The sequence below is a fragment of the Mirounga leonina genome, unplaced genomic scaffold (assembly GCF_011800145.1).
Source record: "Mirounga leonina isolate KUSES-001 unplaced genomic scaffold, KU_Mleo_1.0 Mir_447, whole genome shotgun sequence".
NCBI classification, from domain to species: domain Eukaryota; kingdom Metazoa; phylum Chordata; class Mammalia; order Carnivora; family Phocidae; genus Mirounga; species Mirounga leonina.
In genome coordinates this window covers 4,160,699-4,187,956 of record NW_023270757.1, presented here as the reverse complement: position 1 = coordinate 4,187,956, position 27,258 = coordinate 4,160,699, and the positions used below count along the sequence as shown (strand labels likewise).

Genomic DNA, 27,258 nt, shown 5'->3' with positions numbered 1-27,258 from the left:
CAAGATACTTAAACAACTAAGAGAATTTGTTAAAAATTGACAGTAATGGGGGTGCCTGGGTGGCTCAGTTAGTTAAGCGTCTGACTTTGGCTAAGGTCATGATCTCAGGGTCCTGGGATCAAGCCCTGTGTAGGGCTCTGCACTCAGTGGGGAGTCTGCTCTCTGTCCCTCTGTCCCTGTTCCTACTCATGCTCCCTTGCTCTCTGTCTCTCAAATAAATAAAATCTTTAAAACAAATTGACAATGATGAATTCTGTCATGTATACTAGCAAAAACATTCCTCAATTTACTGCAATGAGAAAGTTACTTCTGCAAAAGTCAGGTTTTGGTTTAGCGGGAGGGAACAAAGAAGGAAAACCATAAGCTCCTGAGTAAATGTTTATACATGAGTGTGAATGTTTCTAAGACTATGTGTGAATACATAAACACAAACAGGGAGAAAGAGACATATACACAGGCACATAAATTTTCACAGACATGGGTCCAATGAGCATCTGTAGTCATTACCTTACGACCACAACCTACTATCAATCGACATGAGGAAGACCCCATTTAAATAATTTAGGAGTTCAGAGCAAAAATCAACAGCGGGATATAGCCAATTATATAAGGAAAATATCCATGCTTCTATGGCATCAAAGCATATTCAGGCTTTGGAGTGCATGTGTTACTTTTTTTTTCCTTCAATTAAATTAGGCCTATGGTAATACAAGCTATTTTGTTAGGCAATTAGTAATATTAGAGAAACAGGAAATGAAAAGGCATTTCAATTTGGGCAGAAACATTTTATTTTCTTACCTAACAGTTAACAATTAAGATATTCCATTTATTGCCTGTATGCTCACAAATTTTACAGACTACTCACACAGGCAGCTGTGATAATTAGAAAGGAAATACTCTTTCAGTGAACATACCTATCATCTAATTGAAAATAAGGGGTTAGCTCATCACACAAAATAACCCATTTTAACTAAACTCAGTGTACGTTTACCGGAATACATAACTTTATATAAGCAGCCAAAGCACCTCTGATATCATATGAATGCTAAGTAATACTCATCTCATTTCACCTTAATGTTGAATCAGCAATTTTGTATTCCATTGATATACATTTTATTCATTTTCACTAATGCAATTTGAAAGGTGGTAATGTGATTACATTTCTCTGTGGCATTCATGAAAACAATTACTAATATAATATGATAGGGAAGACATTAATAAGGAAGGGATTTATAATGAGATGCAAGAAGATTTATAAACCTTTAAGCACTTTACAAAGAAATACTCCTCATTAGGCAAGAAGCAAGACAAGATAAAGCCTTAAGTTCCAGTATTTCTGGAGCAGCTACAATCCTGGGAAGAACGATTTGCATGATGATCTCATATTTTGGTGACCAAGCAGAGAGGTGCAGGAATAACCCAAGACTTGTCCCAAGTTGTGCCCAAATGTAAGACATTATCCTAACTTGATGACGCCTCTCCTTTCCAGACAGCATGGGAAGGACTCCTTTAAGGGAGGAGTACCTCTAAATCTTGATCCTCTGCAAAAGGAGCTAGCCACATTATTTCAAATGCCAGAGCACAGTAATCAATCCACTTACCAAGCAAGAGCATAAGGTGGGTGACCTTTTAACTAAATTTACTCCTCTAGGCTTGTGAAAAGAATTTATCCCAGGGAAGCAACAAGGGAGACAAGTTGTTGCATTTTAGAATGTATCATTTCAGATGACAACTCTGATTACCCAGGCCAATTGAGGCAGCCTTTGTGAGACTAATAATATCCACGTTTGTTCAGTGCTATGAAGCCTGCATAATACTTCAAATACATTCTCGTATTTAATCATCAAAATCTCCCAAATTAGAGATTTTTCAAACAGCAGAAAATGAGGCTCTGAGATGTCCTTAAATGGCCACCGCTAGTAATCCTGGGCTCCTTCCACTCTGCCTGTGTATGAAAGGCAAGAAGCTAAATAATCCCCCTTGCTACCCTCCCTCCACAGTGAGATTTCCTCAGATATATTTTCTTTCAGTTCCAACAGGAGTTTATAACCGAATAAGAGATGTGGACAAAACTACACTCAAAGGGAGAGGTGTGGGTAAAGGTTTAAGCAACTTGAAAAGGTGGGGCAAACAGCAAAGTAAGCAGTTAATTTATATTAGGATTTTCCATAAAGTGGTACATTTTAGACAGAGAAAGTAACTCTGAACAGCTTTCTATGGAGTCTTTAAATGATTATATTAAGAAAGGCCAAAATCTGAAAAAAATGACACAAGGCATCCCTAAGAACACATGGTTCCTTTAATATCACCTTATTTCTACCTGTCTTGGGATTGCCCATTAGTAAGTAGCATATCTCAACAAACATTTTAATACTTTCCATTGTGCATATATAACTGTACATCACAATTATGTCTGATTATGAAAGACTATGTTTCTTTGCCCAAGAGCAGATATCACCTCAGGAATCATACCTATTACAAATAATAATAATGATATGATGAACAGTCTACATGCCCTCTTATACGTTATTTATGTTAGGTCACAGATTCCCTAGGGGTCCGTGCCGAGACCTGGACTGGCTTCATTAGAGCCTCATATAAATCACTAAAGGCACATCTTGATTTTACCACTGGCTAGAGTTGCCAGAATTTTTCAAGTGAAACCTTGCAGGTAATACATTTTTTAAAAACACAAACACAATGTTATCATTTCTTCTAAAAGGTTGTTTTCTCAAATTCAAAGGGCTACATTCAGATGCTCAGAGAAATCTCACAAATTTCTAAGGAATCTATAAGTATCTGAGGGTAAAATGTGCCCTAGAGTATTGAAAAAACATTATTCTCTTTTTTCTTGTAAGGATTAGTTGGTTAAAAAGACAAAGAGAGACATATAGAAAAAGATGGCAAAAAACAGACCATCTAGCTGCTAATAAATGCTTCAACTTCACTGAGCAAACAGAAACCTTTGCAATGGTTGTCAGGAACTCGGAGCTAACTCTTGAAAATTAAGAAATAAATAGAAAGCCTTGTGGGGAAAAAAAGGGAGTCTTCCAGAGCAATGTTAATGTCATCTTGGGCATGTGGACTGGGTTCACATGTGTGTCAGCTGAATCAACATAATGGCCTATAACAGCTTCGAAGCAGCTAATATGGTCCATTGGGTCAATAATCCGTGAACTAAGAAGGATTTACTTGATAGACTATAAATGGTTCATAAGAACTCAAAAATCACTCCATCAGATCAAAAATCCAATTTTCATATGGTGCCTTTCTACGAATTAGCCAAAAGAAAGTAATAGCTCTAAAGGACTTCAAGGTCTATCAGTTAAAAATTTACTTTTTAAAGAACAGTGTATAGGAGGAAGAATTAAATGCATCTCTCTCTCTCTCTCTCTCTCTGGTGAACCAAACTATTTTAAGGGGAAAAATATATTTTATGATGGAAAGCTAATACACAACGGGAAATATTCATGGGCTTTTCACATTTTCCTATGGGTACTTGAATGTATGGATACAAACAAATGAAAGCATAAACATACGAATGTATCCTCCATCGCACCCCACCCCCTGGATATATCTCCACTTACCCGCATACATTATCACTAATTACAAAACACTATTTCTAGGATAGCAACATTTAAAGATGAAGGTTTATATTTTGGATTTGCTTCTTTGCATAGTTTGTGAGAGTCTGTAGTGTGAGGCACGTGGAGACATTTGAGATGGCATATGGATACTGGCAAATTCTTTCATCTTTCCGTATGGAAAAGTAGGCAAAAAAAAATAAAAAACTACAAAAGGCAAACAGTAGGAACTACAATACGTTTTCCACATTTGAGAGAGAGAGGAGGGGGCTGGCTAAAACATATATAGCTGGTGTTTACAGATAACTTCAACTTCTGCCCACTCTAGACTACAGAGAAATACTAGCCTCATCTTGTATTTGTGAATTTCATTATGTATTCACACTAGGTGATAGTGGTTGCAGATTAATTTTTTTTTAATATAAGCCTATCTATGTGAATAAATGTATTTACTAAGTTTGTGGCAAGGAAGAAAAGCAGAGAAAAATGCTCCAAAAATATAACAGGCTGTAATTAGAGTTCTTAACAAGAAAGAATTCCTTTCCTAGGGAAGAAAATGCGATCTATCACTTCTCTCTCAAAATGCTATTAGCTTCTCTTCATCATAAGAACAACAAGAAGGAATCTTTTCTCTTTTCTTTTTACAGGAGTAACACTGAATAAAATAATAAATGTTTTTACATCAAAATGTATTAGCTATTGACATAAACTCAGTCCTCTTAACTTTTACATAAGAGAAAGAAAAATTCCAATAATTCTGAAATAGACAGATAAAACTTTTTTCTGTGGCCACGGCCATGTACTATTATATGTAACTGCTTATTTTTAAAAAGAGCCTTATTGGTGCTCTCAGAAGGATTTTCTTTTATACATAGCTTTATCCTATAATTTTGTCCCTGTTGGGCACGCTGCCTAAATTTAAACACAAACAGTCAAGCAATGAAGAAACATTAACACATTTACTGTGAACAAAAACTCCCAGTTGTACAGTGAAATTTTAATACATTTCAACTTATCTCTTTTAGTAATGGGGAGAGTACAAACCCTGCAGGAATTCGCTCTGCAAACTGGTAATTACAGTAGACTCACTTTTTTATAATGCATATGTATAGTCAGATACAAAAACCCTGGCTGCCCTTTTGATGTAGGTTACAATAGGAATGCTTTAAAAATTATGAAAATCTACAGCAATTCTAAAGGAATGCATTATTTCATGGAAAACTGTCCTTTAACTCTGTATATGGACGCAAATAGACATATATTTAGATATTTGCTTTATACACCAGAAGGCACAAGTTTTATCAGCATGTGCTTTCATGTCATTTTCCCCATAATCTAAGTGTATAGAATAAATCCACTTTTTTTTTTTTTTTACAAAGCTGGATGTGATTTTGAATATCATAATTCATCTCTCACATAAAGATGATATTCTTTCATCTGTCTGGTTTTCCTAGTTTTGGGGATTTAAATCTATATTTTGAGTTCTCATAGTATATCTTTATTACATAATTCAGGATTCCAAACCAATAATTTGTCTCTCAGCACAGGCAGACATAACCCCTTGACAAAAAAGACCCTTGTACATACCTGCACAGAACAAGAGCCATATACTCTATTATTAATACTAGTAGCACAGAAAGCTGACAGAAATGAAGTAAAATCTCTGTTACTATTCACATCACTTGCTAGACACTTTATATTTATCTGTCAAATTTTTGGTTGCATAATAACTTTCTTAGAGAAATTGAAATCTGAAAGAATGCTAAGAGGCTATCAATATAAAATTTACATTAAAATCATGTTTGTAAGTATTGGCATACTGGGGAAAAACAAAAGCAGAGAAAGCTTTTGAGTAGATATAACGTGAAATATTTTGTGAATTTCAAAATAAATAAAGTAAATAAGTTGCTAAAATGTCTGTGACTGAATAACATCTACAAATTCCAGGGATATCTATCTGAAAATAGACACTATAAAAAAAAAAGAAAAGAAAATAGACACCATAAAATTCACACAATACATAAAACATATAGAATGCATTACCAAAATATGCAAGTTGTATAGAAATCATTTCCTGGTCATCCAAATTCAGATAAGAGTGACAAGAGGTAAACAGTCTCAGTCAGCTTGGCTGTGTAAGACTCCAGTAACCACTGTAAGAAACATTTTAGGTATTCCAGAAAAAAAGTATCTTATTTTGACAATGCATACCTAGCTCATCTTCTAGGCAATATTAGTAACATTCTCGATTTAGGTCTATCATTATAGAAAAGAATACTTTCTTCTCTACCATTACCATCTTTCTGCTCCCAAAGTCAACTTATACACACACACAGACACACACATACACATATATACACACACGGTGTACCTGAAACCAAAAAAAAAAAAGGAAAACCAGACTGATCACAGCTCATCAACCAGGCACTAGCTCTGTCCCAGTCAATGTGCAATCTCTGGACAATACTTAACTGCTTCTGTCTAGTAATGAAATGCCACCCTCCCCCTTTAAAAAGCCAAGCACCAAAATATATTTTCTTCAATATTCTTTCCTTAAAGTCAGGTTTTTTGCAGCTGCCCCTGTTCTTTGATCCAAATGTTACCAAAAATATCAAGTTGTGGCTTTAATATGAAGAAATGAGCAGGAGTACGCCTCAAGGATGGCTCCATGTAAAACTGCAGCCTCTTGAAGAATCCATTCACACTATATAAACACAACTGAACACTAAAGAGTAACACTTTTAAAATGTTTGTGGTCTGTCATAGACAAAGCCCTCGTGCCTTCATTTGCTAAATCCATAACTCCAAAGACAAGGCTAGAACTTGTAAAACACAAATATGCCATCTGCTCTCTCCTAATTAAATTTTGAATGCAAAGTAATCAGGGATAGGAGTTTAACATCAACCATATTCAAATGATTTGAAGGGTTAAATCCTAACTTGTGCTACAGTCATTTACAACTTTCTTAGGGTCAAAAAGTAAGAAGTACAAATTCAAAATTCGGATTCCCTTGCTGCAAGAGACCCCAATAGCTATGAACCAAAGCCTACCATACAACAGACTTCAATGCCAAACACGCACACCCTTCTAACATCTTCTCCAAATGAACAGCTCCCTCAATTTTTCTTTCAGTAAAGGTAAAAAGTTGGCTGAGGGAGTCAATTTGAGTTCCCTGTACAGACCGATGAAATCTTCTCAATCTGCTTTCTTGCTCTGGAAAGGAATGAAATGGTCAGACTATTATAGAATCCTGGTTAGTAGGTTAAGATGAAAAAGAGATAATATATTAAGATGTTTAACACTTTCATATACTTCTACTTTTCTTTAATGAAATGATTCAGAAGGTAATGCTATATGTTGTGGTGTCTCCACCTCTTCAATACGATTACCATCAGACAAGTCAATACATTACTGGATGATGGGATGATCAAATACACACAAACTAGCTTTGGTGGTCTACAAAGAATGATAAAGGAAGACAGTAGCAACCAATAAAATTTTACTGCATTTATCACTCACCCACATTCAGAACCCTGATATATCAGAAACCTATGCCTAGTCCACATTATGTATTTTGAATATTTCCAGAGGGACCCTAAGTAGACCACAGACCACAGGCACTGCTTTTCATGAAACTGGACGTCAGTGGCAAACAAAAACAAAAAACACAAGAAAACAGAGTACAGACTGTATTTCTGCAAAGTACCTCACAATATTATAAGATAACTATCTCCTACACTATTTGGACAATTAGTATGCTCCACTTGGGTGAATCGTAGATAGATCAGGAAAGCACAATTCAATATGAGTTAACTTTAACATTATCTGAATATCTATAGAGCTGGCAGTGAACATGTTTTAATATTTTATGTTTGATCATATCCAGTAAATGTGGAACTATCATTTTAATTGTAAAATATATTACCTGTGTTCAAGTTAACATCAAAGTATAGCTGCCTGATGGTATGCCTTGGATATAAGTAGGAGTGATAGAATTTTAAGTGGGTATATGTTTGTATGGTCTTATTTTCTTTTAGACTACTAGTCTACAGATACATTCAGCTTTGTACCTCTTCATCAAATAGTAACAAATTTTAGAGTTAGACTATATAATGCTTATCTAGCCATATTCTAACTGCCAAAACATCATTCTCAATTTTTACTTCCACGCAAAATATTTTTGATTCTGTGTGTCAGTTCATTGAAATAGAGATTTCTTTCCCCAAATTAATCTGCTTAATTTAAAAAAGTTAATGATGAGGAGGAAAAATCTTCTGGTGACAAAAGTGGTATAAAGTGGTAGTGTTATATCAACTACTAAAGCCTGTTTGTGTGTGAGGCTATTCTATAACACCAGAGGTAATAACTTAAGACTCAGCACATAGGTGTCATGTATGTTACCTTTACGTCTGAGAACCAAAACATATAAAGAGGACGGGGTGAGAAATGTAAAACATGCGCAAATAGTGCTTCCAATATGAAACTACTTCTTGCTTTCATTTAGAATCTCAGAAAATAGTGTTGGTGCATCTTTTACTATTTTGACACTGGAGATAAAGCAAGGGGAGTCTACAATGAAGGTGAGATTTATCAAGGTGCTGAGAAAAGAAAGTTTCTTAGCACTATCTCATCCTCTTATGCAACTGGCCAAATGCTTCCACTTCTTTAAAAAACAAGGCAAAACAAAGCTCTTATCTATTAAGTATAAAAGAGAACAGGTATATGTAAGAATCATCCAAGGCACCCTGCAGAAGTACAGGTTGCCAGGACCACACTTCAGAATTAATGAGTTAGCATCTCAAGTGCCACGCATGATCCCCAAAGGGAGCACACCCTAGAATTTCGCACCCTGGGCACCTCAGTAACCTCCCCCTAGTCTCAGCCCTCTAACCGTTTATATTAGTGTGGTGCCCCAAAGAGGCATGGAACCATGTTGAGAAGTAGATAAAAGACATAAATGCAAGAAGATGCTCTGCTTGAAGACTTCAGGGGTGAAGGGAAACCCCAAACTTGTTTCACATCCCTCTGGATACCGTGAAGGAAGTAAGCAGTTTCCTGAGGAAGGCCTCAGGAACTTTTCCAATGTTAGAAAGCAGAGCCTCTCACAGGGAGCTGTGGTCCAAGCCAACAGTTGAAGCAAGATCCCACTACATACCCCTGAGCCTGAAACTGATTGGGGGGGAGGGTGGAGAGGGAGTTGGAAAGGGCCAGGGTCTGGGTGCCTAAATGGCTATCCGTTTGCATTTTAAATTGATGCAGGGAAGAGACATGAATGATTCATAGGACTAATCAATTCCCTTTGTAATTCCTTTCCTCCCTTCTGCCACCACTCACAAATTTTTCAATATGCATTTAAGAAAGTTTGCCTACAACTGGCAATGACTGCAGTTTACTTTGCTATAAATGGAAGTCAGGTAATACCTGCACATTTTGAAAAATAATGTATAGGAAAGTGCCCCTCCAACATATCTGCTCAGTAATGCATCTCTTCTCTTCCCAGTCCCTTCCCTTGTACATAATCATCAAAGTCTGGAGCCATATACAGCAATCAAGTTTTGACATACTTAAAAATTTCTAAGGACAGGGTGCTAATCTGCTCTCATATTTTTTTTGTCATTCCAAACCCCTTGCAGCAACTAAATCCTTTGCTCCAGGCCCTTATGAATACAAAGCAGGTTCATCTTCTAATTTACAGTAATTGTAAGTGAATTGGGCCAAATGGCTCCCAAACTGATTTTTGAAAGACTGATATGCCCTCTTCTGGCTTCTTATTTAAGAAAAAAAGAAAAAAAAAAAATGCTAGTATATCAGATGCATAAAAGTGGGAGGTAGAAGTTTGTCTGTTTATTTACTATATTTACTACTGATAATTTTAATTACTTAGTAGAGATTTTCACAGGTAAGTGACAATATTCGGAAGCTCCAACATTATACAGAGTGAGGATGCCTTCCAATGACACAGTGCTCAACAAAGGGGCTTTCAACGAATTTTTCCCCAAGTCAAATAACAATGCTGAAGAGGATATAAACTGCAGGAACAGGGGTCAGAAAAGTAAAAGCAAAATATATGTACCCACTAGCAAAATATGAGAAGAAGTCCTCCCCTTGGTACCACACACACCATCAGCGTGCCCCACTGTATGCCCACGCAGGCCTGCTTTCACAGCTCGGGGCCGACAGCAATGCCAATTAGTGTCAGCTGTGATGGGGTTTTAGAGACTCAGCCCTTTGTCTTAGAGGAAGTGGGCTGCAACCACCAACTTACTGTACAGAGGCAACCTAACAACCCATTAGGTGGAAATGACTTTTCAGCCACTTCCTCCAGGGACTACATCAGAAAATGATGGCTTAGACAGATGGGAACATTTTTACATTTCTGTATTAACTGCATCCAGGAAGGTGGATTTTTATCATTTAATGCTTCCCAATCCTCATTTCATCCCCTTCTCCCCTCTACGTTATTCCTTTGCTCCATATAATATCATGATATACAGTATTACATAATAAAATGATGAACTTTGGAAATACAGGGAGCTGTCTCTCTGCATGTATTAACAGCATTCTATGGGTTATCCACTAAAACTTTTGGGAAGCACTAATAACAAGAAATTCATTACTGGAATATTGCTCTAGAATAGCATTCTGTGTTTTGAAAAGCTGTTGATGGTTATCCTTTATACCTCCAGTTGTCAAACTAGTATTAGATTTGATTAAATCTATTAAGATGTAAAAGCAATCCTACTCCTTAGTCCAGGAAAGGATGAAGTCAGGCACTGCTAAAAGGAATGTTCACACTTCTGTGGCAAAGTCAAGGCTGGGGCTCTAATCCAGCATTATATCCAGGTGCATGGGTTGTGATAGGGTTAAAAGGAACATTTACTTCCACTCATAGCATCAGATAGAATATTAACATTATACAAGAAAACTTACAATCTGTTAAAATTTTTAATTTCATGTTCTTTAAAATGTGAATTTAAAAACACACATGGGGGGCACCTGGGTGGCTCAGCCGTTAAGCGTCTGCCTTCGGCTCAGGTCATGATACCAGGGTCCTGGGATCGAGCCCTACATCGGGCTCCCTGCTTGGTGGGAAGCCTGCTTCTCCCTCTCCCACTCCCCCTGCTTGTGTTCCCTCTCTCGCTGTGTCTGTCAAATAAATAAAATCTTTAAAAAAAAAAAAAACAAAAAACACACACATAGGTTTATTAAATACTGCCCATGTAAACAAACACTTGTTAAACATTTAATAATCAGGTTTGTCCTAATCCACCATAAAAATCATACTCTTTTGTCCATGTGCAAAATTGCTTGGTTTAAGAATATCACTTTGAAACATTAAATATCCATAGCATACATAAACATTATCAGCAATAAGCAGATCTCAAACATTTTTATAATAGAGATATCCAGTAATCAGAACGCCCTTTTTTATTCAAGATACTTCAGTGTGGACAGAACCAAGAGGATGGAAGTACATCTGGCAATAACTTGAGTTTTGTTTTGTTTTGTTTTAAGATTTTATTTATTTACTTGACAGAGAGAGAGCACAAGCAGGGGGAGAGGCAGAGGGAGAAGCTGACTCCCCACTGATCAGGGAGCCCGATGTGGGGCTCGATCCCAGGACCCTGGGATCATGACCTGAGCCAAAGGCAGACACTTAACCGACTGAGCCACCCAGGCGCCCCAATAACAACAGGTTTTTCAGTAATGTTTTATTTTGAGTGAGCTTCATAGCCAATACCTCAAATACAGTGTTCCTGCTCATAATCTCAGCTTTTTTTTTTTTTTTTTAAGATTTTATATATTTATTTGACAGAGAGAGACACAGTGAGAGAGGGAACACAAGTGAGGGAGAGGGAGAAGCAGGCCTCCCGCTGAGCAGGGAGCCCGATGTGGGGCTCGATCCCAGGACCCTGAGACCATGACCCGAGCCGAAGGCAGACGCCCAACGACTGAGCCACCCAGGCGCCCCTCCTGCTCATAATCTCAGCTTCTTAAAGCATGAGAGATGTAAATTTTTTCTTTAAAATTCTTCTGTTTAGGTTTTCTTAAAAACCTTTCCCTCAAGCTCCAACAAATTAAATGTCCTATAAAACATCTAATATGTAATATTCTGTCATAGTCCTAATTATAACATGTTTAAAATTTTCACATAAATTATTAATTTTTTCCTTACTCAAATCAAATATAGAAAGATACAAAGGTACATAAATTCTAGTAAATAAAATTTTGGTTTGTATACTAAATAAAATCTTATATAAGTAATACTAAAGGTCTCAAGTTTTATTTGATTTGGATGTTGACAAAATGGTTTTTTTATCTTGTTCAAATTAGTTCATGATTTTGAGAGCATTAGCAATTTTCTTGCTTATTCAACAGAAATCTAACATTAAAAGCAGATATCCAGGCTCTATCTTAAAACACCTCTCTCTTTCTTTCTTTCTCTCCTGGAACCGGTGTGTACACAGCATTTTAAAAAACATTTTATAAAAAAGAAGCAATACTGTTAATTTTCATTATATTCCAACACTTTAATTTTATGAAACACAGAACTACTATGTTTATTTTTAAAAAGCTGCATGGCATCATTTGAATTCAAAGCAAAATCATAAAACTTTCTTTAAAAAATCCTTATCAATAAAAAGGATTTTGAAAGATAGTAGTGACAGCCTGCACAATGTTGTAACTGTACCAAAAGTCACTGATTGTACATTGTAAGTGGTGAATTAAACATTATGTGGATTTTACCTTAATAAAAAAATAGACCTTGTAAAACAAAAGATAAAAATATTTCTGGGTGTCAGTCTGTTTTTATGTGTTTTAGTTAAATGAATAAGGACTATACCAAACAAATCCCCCCATTCTTGGGAATTACAAAAATAGAGAATAAATTTTCTTAATGGACACATCTCCTTCAATATAGACTTTATAAAACATCCCCTCACACGTGTTAAAAAACAAATCATGATTTTAAAAACACACTTAGGACTTGACTGCTTTCTTTAAAACAAGCAGAACAGGCTCTGTTGATACAAGTACCAATTCACTAGAAATAAATGAGTAAGAAGAATGAAGAGAGGAAATATCCTCCTTTAAGATCGTGTTTTTAAGAATGTATTATTTTATTTGTATATTTCATATCCTGTCTGGAGGGTTTGTATTAATATTGGCCAACACTTCTCCTTCTCATGAATTTACTATATACCAAGCACTGTTCTACACACTCCACACAGAAAAACTCATTTAACCCTGAAAGTTACCCAATTAGGAGGGTATCACACTATTGTTATCTCTATTTTATAGGTAAGAAAACCAAAGCACAGAGACAAAACCTAACCTTCCCAGGATTCTAACTCCGGCCAAATCTAGTTCACTGACCAGGCTCTATCTAAACCATTAAGCTTTACTGCCTCAAAGTTTTGAAATCTTCATTTATGTCCCATGACTACCATGAAATAACAAGTGCTACAGGGGCACCTGGGTGGCTCAGTTGGTTAAACATCTGCCTTTGGCCCAGGTCATGATCCCCGGGTCCTGGGATCGAGCCCCACGTAGGGTTCCCTGCTTAGCAGGGAGGTCTGCCTCTCCCCCTGCTCTCTCTCTCTCTCAAATAAATAAAATCATTTTTTTTAAAGTGCTACATAACTTTTCCCCTTATTTAACATGTAAGATGGGCTGAATTAAGGTTTTTCTTACTGTCAGAGAAAGAACCCAAAGTGAGAATTTCAAAAAATATGAAATAGGAGTATATTAGTGCCAAAGCAGACTGGAGCCATGAAAATTAGTATTTTTACAATTCAGAGTACACACTGATATACTTAGGTGAAATTTAATAAGGAGTTATTCCAACCTTTCAAGAACGATCTTTTTTTTATACCAGCCATTTAGAAGATCCATTCACAGAATGGAAGAAAGGGCTTCCAACTTCAATGATAAGCAAGTTTGGGGTCCTACGTAAGAGAATTGATTATTTATAAACTAGTTTGCATGTGTATTTGAACAGGGAATAAAGAAATGTACAAAGGACAAAAGTTTGAGAGAATAGAGAAAAATGTTTTTTAAAGGGATTTTCCTTAAAGGGTAACAATAATTTAAAAAAAAAAAAAAAAACCACCCTAGCAGACTGTGAAGAATGGATTAGAGGGGGAAATAAATAGGTATTCAACTTTTTAAAAGGGATTCACTTTGATAAAAGTAAAATGAAACCTCAGAGGAAGAAAACTTGAGAAAACAAGGAGGGATGGAGGCAATCATAAAGGAATACAGAGAAAAGGGGGTGCTGTTCCTATGAGGTCCCGTTTAAAACCAACACAGGACCTGCTCCACACTTATAAACCTGGTCATAACCATTTCAACTTTTGTTTGTTTTGTCTTTTCTGTTTCAACCTTGACAGCTCAGATCTGAACACAGGGAGCTGTGATAAAGGTTATACTTAGAGGTGAATAAACAATTTTATTATATTCTTATGGAATACATGTTCAAGGAAAAAAAATAATGAGACAGTGCCTTTGGTTATCCTACCTTACTAATCTTGTCAAAAATAATACACAGAGAAGATAACGACTGTATTGGAACACAGCTCAGTGCACTCACTTATGTTACACTGATGCTTTCATTATCAGAGGAGGTTCTTTTTAAGACTTCTTAATAGCAAATGCAATGCTTTCCTACCCTTCCGAGGAAGTTATGACTTTCCTATGGAAAGCCCCATAATATTCTAGTCACAAATGCTAGTGATCTAATTTATAAACGAACAAAAATTAACACTTTTAAAAAGTCACAAAACAAGGAAATGAAATCTGGCTCCCATGAAGGTCAGTGTGGAAGCAGTTTTCAAATCAGTTAGACAGGGTTTCTGGTACCTCCAACTTATTCTTACTACCATTATCTACTCCCTGGTTTCCAAAAGCCCCATGGTGGGACTGGTAGCCACACTGCCCGTCGTGTCCACAACGCGCTATTTATAATGAACAAAACTTTAAGAAAGTTCAGGCAACTAATTCATACCAGGGGAAGGCAGGCAAGAGAAGAGTGGAAAGCCGTGATTAACTAAATCTACCCTTATCCTCCATTTTCCTAAGGGTACTCCTCACTTACTGTGTGACCATGTGTAAGGTGCTGATCTTCTGAGCCTCCACTGCTTCACTTGTAAGCAAGAGAATGATACTACTTTTTATATGGGGTTTTTATATACAATAAGGACCATTTGTCTACAGCCTCACAAAGAGCCAAACACATAGTAAATGGTAAATGAAAACTATTATTATGTTTACCAATCTTTATCTTAGGCAAAATAAGCATTGCAAGAAAATGTTTCTGATCTAAACAATACATGGCCTCCAGACATGTGGTTTATATGTTTAGATATGCCCTCACCACTATGGTGAGGTACAGAAGCTGATGTGGTAAAAAGAGAATCTGACAGGGGGAGGGAGTCAGGGAGACCTAAAAAACGGAGTTATTACTTCCAAATATGTCATTCACTAGCATGTGAACCTGAAAGAGGTGAAAGTCAAAGTCTATTTCCACTTCCTCTTCTAGGACAATAAATGAGTTGGAATATGCTCCAAATTTCCTCAAAGCTCTAGGTTTATACAACAATGTACTAGCTTTTATCATGTACTTATGCTTCCTAAATATCACACATCTTCAACCCAAATTTAGTCTATACAGTACAGGACTGGGATTTCCGTTTGGTCATTTGGTGCTGTGGAAGAGCTTTGTGCTCTTCATCTTCTGAAATGAAGATGCTCAATGCAGGCTGTGGAACAAGAGGCTGTCTGATGTACAGACTTGGCCAAGTCTAATCACTGACTGGCTGGAAAAACTGGCACCCCAGGGGACCTTCCAGAGCCACTATTCATGGGGTCAAAGAGCTTTTATAGTAGAAGTTTCAGAAATGAAGTCATTAGTTAAACAAATATTTTCTGAGTACCCACTCTGTGCCCGGAACTGCAAATAAAGACACTGTTCCCTCAAGACATTTAGACTGCAAGGTAAGTAAATGAGTTATTTAAAGTACAGTGGGATAAACACAAGGTGCTATACCACGCAGAGAATGCACCCCGAAACCCAGTCTTCTAGAGAAAGAGACCGCTTCATTGAGGAGAAAGGAAGTAGGAGCCTAAAGGTCAAAAGGTGAAAAGTAGGGGCACCTGGGTGGCTCAGTTGGTTAAGCGACTGCCTTCAGCTCAGGTCATGATCCTGGAGTCCCGGGATCAAGTCCCACATCGGGCTCCCGGCTCAGCAGGGAGTCTGCTTCTCCCTCTGACCCTCCCTCCTCTCATGCTCTCTGTCTCTCATTCTCTCTCTCGCAAATAAATAAAATCTTAAAAAAAAAAAAAAAAGGTGAAAAGTAAGCTTGAGCTGCTACTCCAAGGCAAAATATTTGGAACTGGAAGACAAGCTAAACGGGAGGATACAGAATCAGGGTATACAACCCAGGAATGGCCTGCCAAGAACAAGACTGAACTTTAATCTTACATCTTTAGAGAAATGGGGCAAAGTCTCCTCCTTCCTTGGGTTACAGGTAATAAATGTACATATAATAAATGGCTACAAACTTTTTGGGTACCAGGACTGCAAAGTTGTAGCCAGGGAATGCAACTTACAGAATGTATGCCACTGAGCACTTTCTGTTCTGGTTCTTAATTGAGCCTAATGTGGAGAAAGGTCTTTTCTGCAGGACTCCCAGAGAGGTCAGCAACCTCCTACCCTATCTCCACCCCCACCCCCCCGGTCTGGTTCCTCAGTCTTGACTGAATTGAGAGGTATAAAAAATAGATTTGGCTTTGTTTTATTTTTATTGTTCCCCGCTTCCCACTCAGTTGCTTAAGTTGTATTTATTTGAGGATGGCAGGCTCTTAAGAAGGTGAGTCACCTCTATTTTACCCCTTCATACCAAATCATTTCTATTTCATACATATTCTAGGTAAACATAATATATGTGCTGATCAATTCTATAGGAAAAGCCTAGCAACACAATATAAATATCACACAGTACAATAGTGAGGGAGAGGGAAAGAGTGGCAAGGATTGAACACACCATGTAACCAAAACCAGAAGGATTACAGTACAAGAGGATGTACCTAATAATGCAACTGAAGAAGGATAGGCTGACTCTGAAGCATTTTAAATTACACTCATGGAGTGGCATTTGGGAGCCCTCTTTGCTCATCTAATGGTTTTCATGCCTGCCAGATGCACGACTATAATTAGATTCACTAAAACTTGAAAAGAATGGCCAATGAGTAACATTTTTCCTAAATATCCCCAGAAGGAATCTGAAGTTCCCAACAATTTATGTATGGGAAGAAAAAGTAGACTACAGATACGAGATTGAAGGGGTAAGAGTCTCATGAGAAACTGACAAAACACTTAAATGACAATAATTTATCAGGGTTATATGGATTTGTGAACTGAAACAGAGATAGGGATCTTTGAGCAGCTTCTCCAACAGAATTTAAATGGAATTAATGAAGAAGACACGATGTACACCTGAAGAAAGTTTCTATCTGCTCTCAATAGTCATACTCTGCAGCCAACTTAACTCGCATTCCAATCCAAAGTATTTCACCTTTCATTGCCTCAGAGTTCAAGAATGCCAACATTCAGGAGACCACACATGCATGGCGTGTTTTCCAGGGCACACCAGCATGCACATACTTAAAATAATTAGTCGTAAGTGCATACCCATTTTCAAGATGATATATGTATAGCAGACTCTGTTGCTTACTGACACTTTTAAAAGAGATATTTAATTTGTTGTGATAAAGCAAGGAGAAAGTAGCTGTCCGTTAGGCTGCCATTTCTGTCATAGTTTTTAATAATACAGCTCCTATAATTACACTGTGGTTCTTTATATTAACTCAGTGAAAGCTTGCTTGGTTTTAGCCTGAAAACAATTTATGAAATTATAGAAACAGAATGAACACAGCAGTTCATTTGCTGAAGCAATTATCCAGATCCTTGTCAAAAAAAAAAGTACAAGTGAGAGAAGACTGTGATGTGCAAAAAATGGTTCTAATTCAATGCTCTAATATGTACAATATGTCTGTGGTTGTGCTGAATTATGTTAATAAACTACAGCCGAAATATATTTGTCACAATACAAAGAAAAGGCGCTATCAATCGTCCTACCAGATACTTTAAATTAGTCACCAAAAGGTCCAGCTAGAGTTTCCTCTATGACCTGCAGATGAAGAGAAATGCTCACTGTACAGTTCTTCTTCTGGGATGAGAAGGATTTTTCTAGTATTTTGAATTATCTGGAAAATAACTGTAAAGTGAACTATGGCACAAATGCCATTTTTAAGTGACATTTAAAAATCTGATGTTATTTTTGAGTGGTTATCCATCAAAACCCAGGTTCCCAAGCAGCTTCTAAAAAGGGGATTTAGGACACTTGTTGCACAGAGGGTGAGGGAATAAGACAATCAAGTGACGTCAGGGTTATTGTTTAAATAATTGCATAAAGACCAAAATATTAATATTAATATTAAGGCAAGAAGTCTAGAGTTTGTTTGCATTTAGTCAATAAAGATTAACTTGTAAGAGCAGCATTGTGAAGCTATGTCATCCGAGTTTTACTAAGCATGTTTCAAATCTCTGGAATAACAATTAAGTCAGTTTCAAATATTCTACCTGCAGAAAAAAGGAACAATTGTTAGCCTAACTAAAAGTTTTCAAAATTCTTATCTCCCAAAGAAATAACAGCTCAAGGAAAAACATTATTTCTCCATACTAAAAATAATCTAACTTCTTTCTTCTAACTAGACCACAGAACTTTAATAAAAGTACATTACCATGTTTCCTTTTAATTATTTTAATAGTTAATTTGCAGGAGGTGAAAAAGAGAACAGGGATCTAACACTAAAATAAAATGAAGTGCTAGAAACAGAAGCAAAAAAAAAAAAAGTCCAAGCTCAAATTGTGAATTGTGCAAAGTGTTATACGCAATAAAATGTGGATGTCGTTCTTACTCCCCACATCTGGAGATAGTTTAGTATACCGATTTCCAGAAACCAAGCAGTCGTCCAGGCTGACTAGCCCCTTTCATTCACAAATAAACAATTAATGAAATGGACAACTAATTTTCCAAGTGTTCATATTCATTAGGCTGTTTCCTGAAATTAAGTATCTGCTTCATGATATAATACTGTACACATTAAACAGTCTCCCACCCCCACCCCTTCCCCAGCCACCTTTCTCATATCAAATGTAGAGAACTAGGCATTTGTATTTCTCTTCACCTTCTTTATAATACACAAGGATTTGAACATTAGATTCCCTCAACTGTGCTGAATAAGTACAAAATATTAAAATACAACAAGATCCCCTCACCAATTCTATTCTCTAGAGAATTTCTATTCTCCTGGCTTCATTGATTCACTAAATATTTATCAAACACCTACTATGTGGAAAGCAGAATTCTAAACCCTGACCTATAAACATAAATACATCCTCAAGGAATTTACAACTGAGTAGGGAGATAAACCTGACCACAAATAACTATACTATAAAGTAGAATGTAGAATGTGATCAATGTGACAAGAGAGGCATAAACAAAATGCTTTCGGGTTCAGGGGAGAGAGACTACTTCTTCTGAGGTAATGAGAAAAGGCTTAGTGAAGGGGGTGGTTTGGAAGATGGATAGGCTTTCAAGAGACACTGGACTCGAAGGTCCTCAAGGTCAGAGACCATGTCTTGTTTGACTTGGCATCACCCCCCACACCTAGCACAGTGCTGGGCCGTTAGCACCATGAAAAAGCTATTTAACTGAATTCAACAAGATGGGGAAAGAAGATGGACGAGTCCTCCTAATGGCTGTAGGACAGCATATGCTCGCTCAAAGACCATGTGAGTTTTAGAAAAGAGGATACCTAAGAACGTAAGGTTAGAAAGGCAGTCTGAAAAATAAATTTAGACCAAAATAAAAGATAGCCAGCAAAATTTATTTTAAATTTGTGAACCACAGGGAACGTTATTTCCCAGCACAGGGATAATTAGTAGAACCATATATCTACTGTGCCAGTTTAAGTAAGAATATAACCCATGTAGTTTTCAACTTTAAAATGCAGAGCGCACAGGGCGCCTGGGTGGCTCAGTCGTTAAGCGTCTGCCTTCGGCTCAGGTCATGATCCCAGGGTCCTGGGATCGAGTCCCGCATCAGGCTCCTTGCTTGGCGGGAAGCCTGCTTCTCCCTCTCCCACTCCCCCTGCTTGTGTTCCTGCTCTCACTATCTCTCTCTCTGTCAAATAAATAAATAAAATCTTAAAAAAAAAAAAAGAAAAATAAATAAAATGCAGAGCACATTGAAGAAATAATTAGGAACCCACAAACCTACTGACCATTACACAGACAGTGTGCGTTGAAGGCCAAGAGAAGCTTCCATATATGTGTGCAGTCCAGGAAAATGTTCCTTTAGCAAACTTTAAGTTTAAAATAAAAATGAAATCAAAGAGAAAGACAGCTCCAATTGCCATATGTTGTTCAAAGAACTGGTGGTGGCAGCAGGGTGTGGAGCATTCCACTACAACTACTCAGACTCCACAGAACAGGTATTTATAACAAAAACAACACATACAGCTCTTCTGGAAAAGGAGATGAGGTTTTACCTTCTGTTTTCTTAATTCCCCGTATTCTGTGCAAGCAGTCCTGCTTGCTACCTTTTATTTAAGTGACAACAGACAAATGTAAGTGGAGGCTCCCAGGCTTCTCACCATCGTTTAGGATCCCCTGCATCCCTGAATGTCCCACCATCTATGTGAGAAATTCCTGGCAACCAGGAGAGCAGACTATGACAATTCCCTGGGATTTCCAAGAAGGAAAGGTGACAAGTATGCTTGTCATTTGGATGTGTCATGCAGGATTGCAAAATTTTCTGAGCTGTCTCAGATTCCAGATAGACTGTGTATTTCATATTGTCTAGATGACATCATGTGACATGTGGCTTAACAACAACAAAAAAGTAACAGCCACAAAAGGAATAGTGCCTTATGGAAAACTGCCCCCAAAGAAACAAAGACTAATGAAAACAAATCCAGATTCCTGGTTCATGTGCTTCCAGAGCCAAACCTAATGAAATAAGGCTCAAAACCAAATTATAGTGGTCTTATTAAAAATAATAATACAAAATTATATATATAATTTTTTGTATATATAATGTTTAGAATTGAAACCTAAACATGTTAAATTTGACTGTCATAAACTTCAAGAAAAAAATACTGGGGGGGGGGGGGGGGGGTGGGAACACACCCTGGGATTTCAATGAATGAAATCCTAGCAGAAATAGTTGGCCATTGGTCAAAACTTGGAAACCCTTCCAAAATAGTAATGTGTGAACTTTTTATTAGCAAGGATGGTGTCTTACTCATTTCACCTTCCCAAACCATAGCACAGTGCCTAGTATACAGTAGGAAGTCAATATATGTATGTTTTAGGACCAAATTCAGTTCACTGTGATGACTTTAATTTTAAAAAGTCAACGCAATCACTTGGAAAACTGTTCATTTTTTCCTGAAGAAAACATCCAAAGAATTCAACCTCATCGATGTAAATGGCTTTACTATCCTAATTTATGGAGTAAAAAAACGTATTTTTCTTTTTTTTTTAACATTTTTTCCCCGCCCTCAAAAGAAGCTCTGTTGACACACTATGGTGCCCCAAGCCAGGCACTATCTGCTGCTGAAAACAGGAGGGACGCTTCCGAGAGTGAGGATGCACAGCTCATCTTCCAAATAGCAGGTTAGGTTAACTGTCTCAATATTCCTAAAGCAAGCAATCTTAGAGTTATTTCTCAAGCTCTTGCTATGTGTCAAGCACTAGGCTAAATATTTTACATTCATGTAAACACTTTAACATACATGCATTTAATTTTCATGATGACTGAGCAGGATGGGTACTATTATCATCTCCATTTCACAGATAAGGAAATCAAAGGTCAAAGAGATTCAGTGGCTCAGCCAAGGCCTCACAGCTGGTCAATGAAAAAGTAGAATGCAAAACCGAGTCTGATGAGCTCAACAGTCATATTTTTTTTTTATGATTTTATTCATCTGACAGAGAGACACAGCGAGAGAAGGAACACAAGCAGGGGGAGTGGGAGAGGGAGAAGCACGCTCCCCGCGGAGCATGGAGACCGATGCGGGGCTCGATCCCAGGACCCTGGGATCATGACCTGAGCAGAAGGCAGACCCTTAACGACTGAGCCACCCAGGTGCCCTCAACAGTCACATTTGTCCAACTGTATTATATCAAGATAACTCCAATTAAGTTGACAAATCTGGCAACCACAACCAGTTAATGTTCCCATAACTATATTGAAGAGGTCCTCCTTGGGCACATGTGGAAATTTTAAGTGGTTCTCCCTAGCATTTCATAGCATGCTTTCTTCCTGATTTGAATCATTCTGTCCCCATTGCCATTTGTGCAAGTACTACTAGATCTTTGAGTAACCATATAATAAACAGTTGCCACAAATAATATAAAACCCAGTTATGTGCATGACAGCAGGTAACTGTGAAAGGCTTAAGTCACAGTGTTGGCAAATCCGTAGTACCTATTCAGACAACCATATAGAGAATTTGAGAATATGAAAATTAATATAGGATCATGATGATCATTGATAAATGTAAATTTCATGGTCTATCTTCATTTTAACCTTGGCACTGCAGTACAAATGAGGTTACTTATTCTGTAACCAAAAAGGAAAAAAGAACACATCTGAATGTTTTGAGGATTAATAAGGAAAACCTTCTAAAAACACTTAAAGAATAAAAAACAAAGACTTGCTTGCTTTTGGACCAAAATTGATGGTTAGATATAGCTTCTTAGCAAGATGTAAATTCAAAGTTAATCATTTTGGGTCTTAAAAAATGCAACTAAAGAACATCCTTCTATGACAAATTTTGCTTCAGAAAGAATGCTTCACTCAAAGAAAGCAAAGCAGGGGCACCTGGGTGGCTCAGTCGGTTAAGTGTCCGACTCTTTATAGCAGCTAGGGTCATGATCTCAGAATCGTGAGATCAAGCCCCGTGTCTGGCTCTGCACTGGGGGCAGAGCCTGCTTAACATTCTCTCTCTTCCTCTCCCTCTGCTCCTCCCCCCGCTGCTATGCTCTCTCTCATTCTAGGAAGGGAAGGGAAGAAGGAAAAGAAGGGAAGGAAGGAAGGAAAGAAGGGGGCCTGGGTGGCTCAGTCGGTTAAGCATCTGCCTTCAGCCAGGTCATGAGCTCAGGGTCCTGGGATAGAGCCCCACATTGGGCTCCCTGCTGAGCAGAGTCTGCTTTTCCCTCTCCCTCTGCCTCCCCCCCCCCCCCCCAGCTTCTACTCTCTCTATCCTCCCCCCTCTCTCAAGTAAATAAAATCTTTAAAAAAAAAAAAAGCCGAACAATATAAAAAGGATTATGAAAGCAGCTCTATTTCTAGATCAAAGTGGAGTTCACTCAGCCCACTTTCACCCAAGGGGATCTCACAACATGCTTCAGAACCAACCCCTTCAAGTTTCACCTATGGATGAAGGAAAAAAATGTGAGGCTATCTTTAGGACCTTCTGAGTACACAGCACATATGTATGGTCTTTGTGTCAGGCACAAAGATTACTAAACCCTTTCAGTTGATGAAGGGTCAGATTCCAGGGATTCACTAATGGTTCTCTGAAACACTAACAGCTCTCAGCACCCAGTTTTATTTTATGACTTAACCACATACATAGTACTTGTTATATTTCAGACACTGTTTCAGGCATTATAAATTCATTCAATCCTCACAATTTATTTAAACTATGTAGGACACAGGTATTATTATGCCCATTTCACAGATGAGGAACTTGGGGGTGAGAGACTTCAGTCGAATGCCTCACAGCTTGCACAAATGGTAGGAACAGAATTCAAAACTGGCTCTGGGGTCCATGCTTTTTATCACTATGCCATGCTACCTTTGCCCAGTAATGCCAGTCAAACCATTCCTGAACTAATCTCTAAAGTGAAGTTTCATTTTACAGTAACCAAAAGCAATTTCCAAGGCTACTGACTTTTAAGACATGCACCCTTTTAGCCAGACTTGCTTATGGGAATCTTATCAATTATCCCCAGTCCCATACTTAGTGTATCGCTACACTATCAGTGAGGCCAATCAATGCCTTGGGGACTACCATGACCAATTCCTCTCCACCATGTGACCTCTAAGATGGCTGGGGTCTGCTGTTTAGCCACACTGTCTCTGTGATTTAAACCAGAACATCTGGCCTTGTTCTCTGAGCTGGGGGATGCCTAAAATGCTCAGACTACATTTAACAACTTCTCTCTCTGGCCAAATTTAAGCTCTAGAGCTATTCTACATAGATTTTGGTTCATTCTATAATAACATAGAGAAAGCTTTCCTTGAGATAAACTTTTTCATTATCGAAGTCTGTTCACGGTATGACCCAACAGGAGTAAAGTCACGGGGAACACGGCAGTGGACTTGAGACATGACATCCAATATAATATTCAGGGGGCCCTTATTTACAGAATGCAATCAGTAGGAACGATCTATAAATTTAAATACCAAAAAGGAGGTGAATTTCATATTACTAGTTAATAAACCCTACAAATTCTTCCAAAACTACAAATCAAAGGTCAGGTTGAAGCAAGGAATGAGAACATGAGGTAGAGAAAGGATGGGTATTACTCCCTTCTACATGAGCCTTGACTGTTCAAATTACTTAAGTTACGCATTCTTTAAAAAAAAAAAAAAATTCAGCTGGTACTTTGGGAAGCTCCAATACAATGCCTTCTATAGTCAATAGCTGACTGGTATCATAAAGTTAGAGAACAATAGTTGTGGGCTCATTTAGTCTTGAAGCTCGGGAGAAAAAGGTACTCTTTCAACAGTCAACTGAATTTCAGGGAAGATGAAAGAATGATTTATCATAAAAAAATGTTCATCTATTGACATGGCAACAAATTAATTTAGTTATCAAAATTCCCAACTTTGCAAAAGTGAAGCAATTCAAAAAATTTTTTTACTGAACATCTACCATGTCAGGCTAGCAGATCATTAAAGCAAGGAATGCTATCTTAAAAAGGTAGATCAACTGAGGCCACAGAGAGTGGGGGTAAGAGAATAATTCAAGGTAATTACAAAATCTGAAAGGGAGGGGTGGCTTTCGTGGGGGGACAAAAGGAGAATCATGAAACCAAATGTCCCAGTAAAAATATTCACAGAAAAATAGCTACGTACACCATCAGTGCTCTTACCAAGAATATGAGAAGAAAAGAGAGGGGCACAGAGAAAATTCAACCCCAACACAATACTTTAGAAAAACAAGAATAATTTTCTTAAAAAAAAAAAAAAAAAGGCCTCCTGGCACACCAACCTCCCTGTGATTGCAGGGTGAAAACTGTAACATAAAAACCCAGTCCATAAGTGCCAGAGGAAAAGAAACTTTCCCCAAATAACAAAATAAAAATAAACCTTCAGTTAAAATAATATATTACGCACTGATGTAAACTGAAATGCTCTTGTCCATGGGTTGAGCTTATGAAACCCTTAAACATGAGCATGTAACACTAACAAACTATTTGACATTATTATTTGGGTTCAAAGACTCCCTTTCTCTAAATGTTTATAGCACCATACCAGTTATTTCAACGGAGCTGACACAATGAATTTCAAATGATCTAATACTTCTGACTTACCAGCGGATTAGCACATGATTACTCTGAGTAAAAGGATTATTATTACTGCTGCTCTAAGATATTAACACTTTCTGTAACACACTCTAAGGACGCTGTATAGATCACTAAAAAATGTGACAAAATACATGGGGTAAAGGGGATTTTTAAAAAGGAAAGTGGTAAGTGTTCTCTTTTAGGTTCTCGTGCTTAAAATAAGGTGGGCATCCCAATGGTAGAAGCAGCATTTTGCAGGATGCTTTCAGTGGCGTACAAGTTACAAATAAGTAAGTCCAGTATTCAGTGCACTTAAGAAAGTAAACCACGTGTGGCCTTCTTCCCATGAAGATCAGGCTCCAAACAAAAACCCCCACTTTGTAATAGACAACTAATTCTCCTGTAATGAATGACAGAACACAGCATTAATGTACTTAACAAGACAGAGCTAAATTCAATGAAGCTTGACGCCATTTATATGAAAAAGGGTTACATTTGTAGACAGAGCCAAAGGGAGAGAGGATAATTCTGAATTAAACAGCACAGCTTCTGCTCTGGTTGAGCCCTCTCGCTGGAATTAAAGATCATAACTAAAATAGGACCCTTAAAACCGGCGGCAGCAAACAAAGCTAAATACCGCCATATTGAATCCCAGCTCTCACTGATGAAAAGGTAACAGCTAAAGGACTTTGCTTAGAGCCTCCACTGGCAAAAGTGCCATTTCTTTATAGCCAAATTCCCAGTCCGTTAGAAACCTGTCCTTTCTCTACCAGACTCCGTGATATGCAACGCAGCTGGTACATAACACTGTCACAGAAAAAAATCGGACAACCCTAATGATGTCTTACTATCTACTGAATCCTGTGGCTACGTCATTAAACCAAAAGAGGTGAAAGTAAGCCATGTGACAGGAAGTGAGTAAGCTGAACAGGTAAGTTTAGGTGGCTTTTTTGAGGGTTTTAGTGTTGCATTCACCCTTGCTCTAACAAAAACGTTCAGAGAAGTCCTACGGATACAAGTTGTTGTGGAAGTGTGTATGTGTGTGGATATGTGGGGCCCGTCACAACAAAAGATTTTTAGAAGCCTGTGAATGACAACTCTCTTTCTTTCAGTGTAAGTTCAGAAAATGGATTTTAAAGCAGAAAACGGATTAAAAACACAGCATATGAATGACACCAATCAAGCACTTACGTTCTAAAAACGCTTTATCAATTACCGTAAGTAGACGAGAGAATATATGAGCTCCTCTAGCAGGTTTACAGTAAGAACATGGACCTAAACAGCACACTTTATGCATCTGGTGATAGGACTGATTTCTGGAGGATGTTCTTACACACCTCGAGGTACCACCACTGCAACTGCTCTACCTTGAGGCAGGGAAGCCTCGGCCTTCCTCTTCTCTCCCCTCTCCACAGTGTTATCTGGTTCTGTTCTTGTCACAGAGCCAGGGAATGAAGCTCTTCCAGAAAACTTACCCAAGATCAAACTGTGCCTGGTGACAGCACTGTCCAGGCCATAAGTAATGTTCAAAGGATTCAACACGCCTGTGACTGATCATTCTCTTTCCCTTGCCATCACCTGCTGATTTTGTCCAGGTGTTTTATGGCTATATTGAGGATCTGGAGAACAGACAGAGGGAAGACTTTGCCAATTTCTTTTGTCTGGGATTGTGAATTCCTTACACAGATGGTGGACAGCCTCAGCTCGGGGCAGCGCCAGGCTATGCTGTCTTCAACCTCCAAAGGGAGAAACAGAGGGAGACATTATCTTCTCCCACAACACTGCCTGTAACATGTCTGTGGTTAGCAAACTGAGACAGCATGGCTTCACAGGAAGCCGAGTTAAGAAGGAAGAAAGTCAACAAGTAACTTGAAAATATTTACCTGTTCGACATATCACTAAGCATTTATTTACCAAGGAATCAAAACTGCTGATGAGAAAGAGGATTCCTGAACAAATGTGCTTCTATCAAAGACTTCTTACCCCAAGTTTCAGTTACTTTTTCAGTTATATGTCTAAGT

The 27,258-nt window shown here is 37.8% G+C and overlaps 1 protein-coding gene across 8 annotated transcripts in view; it reads right to left on the bottom strand.

Annotated features, from left to right (window-relative positions):
- BNC2 (basonuclin 2) overlaps window positions 1–27,258 on the bottom strand; it is a 430,537-nt gene that overhangs the window by 164,773 nt on the left and 238,506 nt on the right. The window contains exon 1 of one of the 8 annotated variants that reach the window (XM_034987952.1): window positions 6,636–7,446. The exons of the other annotated variants lie outside the window; for them this stretch is intronic. Within the exon in view, the coding sequence (XP_034843843.1) occupies window positions 6,636–6,638 (3 nt within the window). The 5' untranslated portion in view covers window positions 6,639–7,446. Of the gene's footprint in view, window positions 1–6,635; window positions 7,447–27,258 lie in introns of those variants that run through there. 8 annotated transcript variants of the gene reach the window in all.